This window comes from Mya arenaria, chromosome 9 (genome assembly GCF_026914265.1).
Source record: "Mya arenaria isolate MELC-2E11 chromosome 9, ASM2691426v1".
Taxonomy (NCBI): Eukaryota; Metazoa; Mollusca; class Bivalvia; order Myida; family Myidae; genus Mya; species Mya arenaria.
In genome coordinates, this window is record NC_069130.1 from 21,710,905 (window position 1) to 21,719,418 (window position 8,514).

The 8,514-nt window shown below is 33.8% G+C and overlaps 1 protein-coding gene across 1 annotated transcript; it reads left to right on the plus strand.

The window, feature by feature from the left end:
* The first annotated feature begins 1,495 nt into the window (after window positions 1-1,495).
* On the plus strand, window positions 1,496-7,716 carry LOC128245857 (potassium voltage-gated channel protein egl-36-like). The gene is made up of 3 exons (XM_052964078.1): window positions 1,496-1,773; window positions 2,205-2,298; window positions 6,817-7,716. The coding sequence occupies exons 1-3, from the start codon at window positions 1,496-1,498 to the stop codon at window positions 7,714-7,716; spliced, it is 1,272 nt and encodes a 423-aa protein (XP_052820038.1).
* The last annotated feature ends 798 nt before the right edge of the window (window positions 7,717-8,514 follow it).

The window sequence follows — 8,514 nt, forward strand, 5'->3', positions numbered from 1 at the left end:
GGCGGTTGAATTAGCTTATGGCCATTTTCTTAATTGTCTGGAAATGTCCTTATAATGACCATTCGTAATTTCCGACAATAGGCAGGGAATTCAGAGTAAATCTCTATTTTTACAATAATCAATGTAGGAATCATTAACAGATTTCTTGAAAAGCCTCCAGTGCCAGCAGATCACCAGAGCAGTGTGTTCAATAGAGATAGACAATACTATTATAATATACACATAGGTTATAGAATTTCATTTTAACTTTAATGGTTTGCTTTAATACACTGGTTTGAAGTCATTAAAGTTTTAAGATCTGAATGAGTGTTTTAAAATGATCGCTTCATTTAGTTATTTCGTTACTAAAACAATCGCCAGGATGGAGACTTTATAAAATTATCTTATATTATAAGTTCATAATTTTGTATTTTTTATTATCAAAATTAATCTATTGTTTTAAATGTTTTGTTTATATGTTATTATTATCATAGTCCAATGAGAACACTGGAAATACAGCAGTAAGGTAAGATCAAGTTCCAATATTTTTGTCAATGCTATTTTCAACTTATGATAACTTGAATCAAACGATGTTTCTTAACATTTAAAAATACATTAATTACTGAATTCATTTAAATATAACGAAAATATTTATAAATATATGAGAGAAACAATTCAATGAAAATGATACAATTTAATGTAAAACGTTTTGTTGTTTTTTTCTGCATTTCCTTTATAAAACAATGTTATAGTTAACCTATTTATTTGTCCAAAGATTTATAAATGACTTAAATATATTTAAGTAGAAAACATTGTTACATATATGTACTGATGTCTATGTCTTAATAAACTGTCTGTTTCGTTCTCTACTGTTCTTATACCATCTCAATATACTTGAAGTTGTTTTTTACTCTTTTTTAATGAAAGTTTGATGTAGATTAAATAAAATAAAGTTAGTATACTGAAACAATTTATAGTATACAAACTCATTTTCGCTGTATGATAGAAACTTATTTTTCAAAAGTGTAAAGTTCATATTTCCCAAGACAACCGTTTATAAATAACCAGTAGACAATGAAACTATTACATTTATATTCCTCAAATTGATGCTATATAAATGCATACTGTTTCTTCAAATTGTTATAAATATCTATATAAAAAGCGAAAGAAACAAGCCCAGTAGCCATAAGTTTAAACATAAACCCCTTTAATGGTGTTAAACATAAACCCCGTTTTTAAAAAGACGTTGGCTGAATTGGGTTGAGTGTCGTCACAAAGACAACACAATGTATTTCATTCACGAATTTGAAATTGAGTCCGGCGAGGGGAACGTGTGAAATTGTGTGTGTGTGTATTTTTCATATTTACTGATATAACAGAACGTTACGGGACGTGACAAACACCTTATTTATATAGTTTCTAATATATAAACATCATGTTTCGTTTTGAATGCCGTCCGATATTAAGATTTGTAAAATTCTTTTCAGCTGTTGTCTTTAAATATTTTCAATAGAAAATGACGGAAGGCAGTCGTCCTATTACAACCGACATGGATTCAGCTTTGGCTTTACAAATACAGTCTGTGAGCGTCAGCGGTACCAACTTCGAGATGTTGAGCACCACGTGGTCAAAAATGCTTTCGATTATGCCAATCGAGTGTTCAAGGGAGATAATTGAGAGGCCCGATCAGATGTTCCTGGAAAGAAACCCTGCGGCGTTTCAATGTATCTTGCAATATCATCAGGGCGGACAACTGCATATGCCAAGTGAAATGTGTCCTTCGATTTTTCAAAGGTAAGTGGTGACCGGGACAGGGGTTCATGTCTGTGTTATGTTCGCGCTAATACAATTAAATACATTTAACAGCGTTTCTCTTTGGCTGTTGTCAGATTTGTTTCAATAAGCACTATTTGAATCTCTTTTGTTAGCATTTTCTGGTAAATAATCATATAATAAGACAACATTCGAAATTTTCTAGCTTACTGGTTAATGGAATAACTTGCAGATATCAAATTGAATATCTTTATTATATCTTGAATAAAAGTTCATCAGTAGAACGAATACCAACTTAACACTTTATTGCTATTATTCAAATATTAATGAAGTTAATTGATATAATTCAATCTTCGATCAGAACGACGTCATAACTTCAGCTCGAGCGCTTTGCGGTCAGTGTTGTGAACACAAACACCTAAATATAACTTGTATAAACCATTGCGTTTCAGGGAAATGGAGTTTTGGGGCCTCAAGAAGTCTGCTCTGTCAAAGTGTTGTCTTGTGAAATATATAGGATACTTTGATGACCAAGCTGTACTACAGGTAACAAATATGATAATTTTGTTAAATTCACATTCCATCCAATATGACTCCTGTCTGGGTTTTGTTTACGTTCGGTGGATATCGAGTTATACACACGTTTTTGGTGAGCTAAACGGCATGAAAGTCGTCTGAGACGGGTTTAAATATCATTAGTTTATCTTTGTAACTATGTGGGACCATTTCCTTTTTGTTATTGATTTCAGCATGGGAAGGAATCGTTCCTGGGTATTTTATTTAATGTAAATGTATGTATATAGATAAAATATTCTGCTTTAAGTCGCATGGAATTGAATGTGATAATAACTTCATAAAGATCTGACGGATTATACATTGAAAACACTTTGTTTCTGCTAATCACGTACTGGTTCATTCGAGTAAATATAGATAGTTGGCATAGTTTAATGTTTTTGTTACGACACGGACAATTTTTTATAAACCTTCAATACACATTTGTGATAATCAAAATCTGGAACTAAGGCTTGTCGTCGATCCTACAGATAAAGGTCTTTATGAAGGCTTTAGTTACCGTTTATATGCAAGCAAAGGTTTACCTATTGAAAGCTTTAGTTTATAATCTAAAGCAAATTACATGTTGCTGATTATTGTTTATTGCAACTAATGTATAGTTTAAAAAGGAACTGATTTCTATAGTATTACTATTCTGCAGCCAACATGAGATGTGTAGCGAGTACCTTTATAATTTAACGATGATTCCGTCATGTTAATATCGAGATCAGCTAGTAGCAACATATATAGATACGTAATCGACATTATTTCAGAAAAGCACGGACATATAGATATTTTGCAATTATTACACGAAGTTTTATCATATAATGCGATATGTCTACATAAGTACGGTATGACAATGACTCCTTGTACTATATATCGAGTTCAGTTATGGTTTAAGAGCCATTATACATACTAATATTAAATTAATACTAACTGGTAGTAGTTTTGATAATGATTATTCCGGTTGATCTGCCAAAACGGTGCACACAAAGGTTTTAAATGGCACTAATGTGGACTCCTTGTAAAACACACGCACAGTGTAGTACAATATTGAATTTATTCTATGAAATGTCATAATGGAGCCGCCACCACGCAAACTATGTGGCATCAATACGTATGCAGTCACCACTTTGGCATACTTTGACTCAGCAGTTTCTTTGTGACGAAGAAAACAGACGACACAATACAGTTGGTGACACGAGTACGAAAAAGAGAATAGGAATGTGTTTCATACTTTCTGAATGATGATAATTTGTAAACGGTTTAAAGGCCTGCAAGGCGTTTCCGACAATATGCAATGAACGTTGACATACTTCGACCCCACACCACAAGAAGCTATATCTGTCTGGCTTTAATTCGTCAGGAGGGGAGTTATAATATCGTCGTAGCAATATATGTGTATCATAACAGTGTGACATGAGTCTTATGTACTATACAGGAAAACAGATTCACGTTTTGTCCTGAACCAAATTACAAACTCGAATGGAATTTTAATGATAGTCGTTGTATATGTTAAACAACTAAAACCTTTTGGCATCGCCTTTGTTAACAGAGTTTAGGTTTGATTTTTCATATGTGTCCCCATTTCTTCATTTTTTAATTCTATACATGTCAAACATATCGTATTTCCGACATTAATAATGCAAACACGCTCTCTCGTCTTTACACACAAAAGGAAAATACTGTATCGGATGGGATAAGCATTAAAAAGCAAACGGGACACATAATCGCTCACGCGTTATGAATAACTCTTGTGAAAACATAAACTCATGTAAATAATTGATCAACCGTTTCAGGAATCCTTACAACAGACATGTATGCACAGTCGTAATGTTATGTTTCTATTTTTCCGTTACGAGTAATGCACAATATAACTTCGATGAAATTGAGTATGGGAAGCGTGTTGATATATGCCTATTGTTACTTGCATATTGTAAGATTTAATTTTGCCCTTTTCTATGCAAATTTGGATGTTTTTATTATTTTTTTATTACAAAGGATGCCACACAGGACACTTTTTATAATAAAGTGTTTGAGTTAATGTCTATGGCAATTAAATGCTCAACGGTAACGAAACACACCATGCCTTTTTCTAAACAGTAGAAAATACTATTTCTCCATTACCAATCTACTATTTAACAATCACCAGATGGTAAAATACGTTTAGCAATAATTATTATTATTGGCAAAACACAACACAATACAATTTACATTAAGGTTTCTTTTTTAACTGAAAAACCCATGATTGTACACAATGCTTTAGATTCCTTTAAAAAAAATAATGCTGTATAGAGATAGTTTGCAGACTTAAATGTAACGATTCTAATGTTATAGTTTCCTAAATTTCAGACTCTTGAGAAAGACGAACAAAGGCGAAGGGACGAAACAGCCTCTCTACTGAGCATGGCTCGAGGTGGCGGTTGGAAATCCGTACAGGGGCGTATGTGGCTCATACTGAATGAACCATTCTATTCTGTTGCTGCAAAGGTTCGTGTTTGGTGCGTTGCACATGAACAAATGCTTTTCGGTGATTTAAAGGGATTTATCAGTGAAAGTATTGTTCAGTGCAGACAGAGGTACTCAGCTCCATTTCATTTAGATCGTAATCATTGGACTCTTAACTTATTTGGTGTTGGTTGGTGAACTCGTCAGAATCGGTCAAAGTGAAATTAATGAACACGAAATATGAAAAAAACATCGATTGTCATTGGCCCACACAAAAACGCGAACACTATATAAATGCAACCTTTTACAAGTTTTACTAGTTAAACATTGGTGGAAAAATAGACAGTTTTAAATATACTCTAACTATTTATGGGTGCATTCGTCAAAATCTAAAATTATTATATTCTTTACTTATATACATGTAGATATATGGACACCACTTTCATAGGCGTTTGGCTAGTTTCCTTCAACGATTTTAGTAGTATCTTCCAAAATAAATCTGACTGCTTCTAGCTGATAATTAATTATTGTTTTGCGTTTTTTAACTTTGCTTTCATTTTCGATACAATGCAAAGTTCAATTTACACATCTATGTAGTAAAAAATATAAACTAATTTTGATACAAAGATATTTAAATTTACAAATAAAATCGACTGATGTCTTTATTGAAAACCGGGCCAGTTTCACTATCATCTTACATCTGAGTTTGAGAATCGGTCAGTTGAAGACCCACAGAAATGCAAAATTTGTAAAATTATTATCAATATAACATGAGATGATAATGTTAAACTATGTCATTTTTTACATGTACAGCATTTTAACCAGCATTGGTTAAGAATATTTTAATAAATAAATATTTGCGCATTTTTTGTCTTGCGTTTAAAACACTGACTAAGTGCATTTGTGAATATAGGCCCTGACCCGGGCCCGAACCTGGTACTCAGTCAATCAGTGTTGCGCATGCGCATGAAGTATACGATATAACATTGTAAATATGTTGATAAAAAGGGATTTGGTTCCATTGTTTTTGTTCATTGGTTTATTGCCTGGAGGTTGATCTTTCGGCTTTTACCACGATCTTTTTATTCATTATTTACGCACGTGGACAACATTTTCGGGAATTGAAATGAACTTATTTAATCAAAAGTTGCTTTCTCACAGTTGAGATAACGTATAGATTTGGACGCTTCTATGTGAAATGATAGGCGGACTGTGTTATTAAGTCTCAATAGATTCAATGGCATTTCCGATCTGTTCTGTTATGGAAAAATATCGCCTTTTTGATCTGTTGTCTTATACGGAAGTGTTATCGACCAAATTTTCATTATCAAAGGTTATTAAGTACATAAAGCTTAAAGATGGCACTGAAAATGCAATACATTTTTTTAATTCACCGTTCTTCGGACTCTGACGTTTTGCATGCTTATCTATATGCTAACGACCTCAGTTTTTTTCTGATTTATAGTCCGCACTTTAGAATGCAATGGACTTCACTATGGTCTTCTATACATAACATGTTTTATTATTCAGAAGAAAGAAACTAAATGAAACCTATATAATTCATGTTAAATTACGCAATTTAAAATTGTCTCTTACATTAATATGAATTAATGAATGCGGACAGATGGAAATCAATCATATGGAAGCCAAATTATTATGATATTATTGATATATATTTTTTATCTTGGACTTTTGAAGATATCCAAAAGGACATACCTAGTTTGGTCACAATAAGTCAACCCTAATTAAGTTATTCAGTACCAAACGGTTATCTTATTTGAATAACAGTGACCATGACCTTTACCCTTAAAGAAGTAAATTTGGTGTTTTCGCTCTTTTTATGTTTGCATATTTTTTAATTTATCAAATATTTATTAAGTCTGGAAAATATAAGGATTTGTCATTTCATATTATGCAATCATGATGTTTATTTTTCACCTTTTGTTCGCATTTCTTGTAATTCAATTTACAAATGGTAAGTTATAGATAATAAGCATGAACGTTAAGTCGGAAATCTCTTTTATGTTCATCCCTTGTAGAGTATCAATATTTATATATTTTCAGGTATATTTTGCCTTGAACGCCATCCTGGTCCTGGTGTCCCTATTTGCCCTAATCGCTGGCACCCATCCTGTGTTCCAAAGGGAGCTAAATCTGGACGAATGGAAGGAATACTACGGAGCCGAATGGGACAAGTACAGACATTTTTTTGACGACACAGCACCTGAACCGGAAGCAGAAGGCAGTGAACTAGAACCGCTCCCTGAAGGTTCAATGACAAGATATACCGCCCTGGACATAACTGAATATGTTTGCGTTGCTTTGTTTTCGCTTGATTTGATAATTCGCTGCATGTTTTGCCCAAACCGAATAAGGCTTCTTCTCTATTCCTTCCTTCATTGGGTGGACGTGTTCGCACTGCTGGTGATGTATATTCAGTACCTTTTTGAATATATTTATCCACGTGAGAAGTACGAGGCATCCTTCCTTGATGTCTTGCACTGCATGCAAATTATTCGAGTGCTCCGGTTATTCCGTTTGGTAAAGCATTCCACAGGCTTTTTAGTGTTATTGTATGCCTTTAAAGCAAGCTTCCGCGAAATGTTGTTGATGATTATGTTCCTCCTTGTTGCTATGATGATATTCTCAACAATGGCTTTCTTCTCCGGAGATGACACATTTTCAACGATACCCGATTCCTTTTGGTGGGCTATTGTCACCATGACAACCGTCGGTTACGGCGACGTTGTTCCAAAAGAAGCGCTTTCAAAGCTTGTAGGAGTGCTGTGTGCGATATCTGGCGTGTGTCTGTTGGCTGTGATAATTCCAATATTTGTAAACAACTTCATGTTGTTCTATTCATACTCAAAGATTTGGGGCCAGATGGAGAAAGTTGACGATACAAAGATTAAGCCTATTTTGCAGTCAAAAGAGACTAAGGAAGTGGACTTGAACTGCCAATAATATTGAAAAAGGAAGAAACATACAAATGTTTCTTTTTGAAATTATTTTAGCATGAACTTTGTCTTTGATTTAAGTGATTTGGGGTTACGGAAAAGTAACTGAACATTGGACAGGTTTTGTTTGTGGGAATATGCATTGCTAACTGTTTCGTCAATTGATTTGCATGCACTTGGTTTGAATTTATGACCTATTTTACCGCCTGTTTATTAAAACTAGCATACTTAGGCCTTTCTGTCCCCTACATACTATCAGGTTCTGTCAATAAATAAAATCGAGCTCAAAACGAGTTAAAATGCACATTTTATTAACTACCTATGTTAAACATCTAGCCGACTAATATGAACACTGGATAGGAGCGGAAAATACATTCTTGAATATATGCCCTTAGGAAGCAGATCAAATGTCCCTTTTATAACACGAGCGGATTGAACGCAAAGGGCTGCGACCGTTGACATCGTTTTTAACAGTCGAAAAAGCGGCATTACGCCAAATTTCTTCAAGCTGGAAATATCCGCCTTATTGTACATGCGTGCATTGAAATATGTGTACCAACCTCCATTTAATTATCTTTAACAAAAGTAAACGTTTGAGTTTTAGCAAACCGATGACTCTGCTGCCAACAACGACGACATCGGCACTATGGCCAATACGACACCTCGGCTTCTTAAGAAGACATAACATGAAAAAAAGTATATATAATGTATCACTGAAGGGTAGAGAGAAATACTGTCAACGTCATAAGTGAAGGGTTTTGCAGTATCGAATGATCCAGAATCATTAAAACATATTTTATTTTCT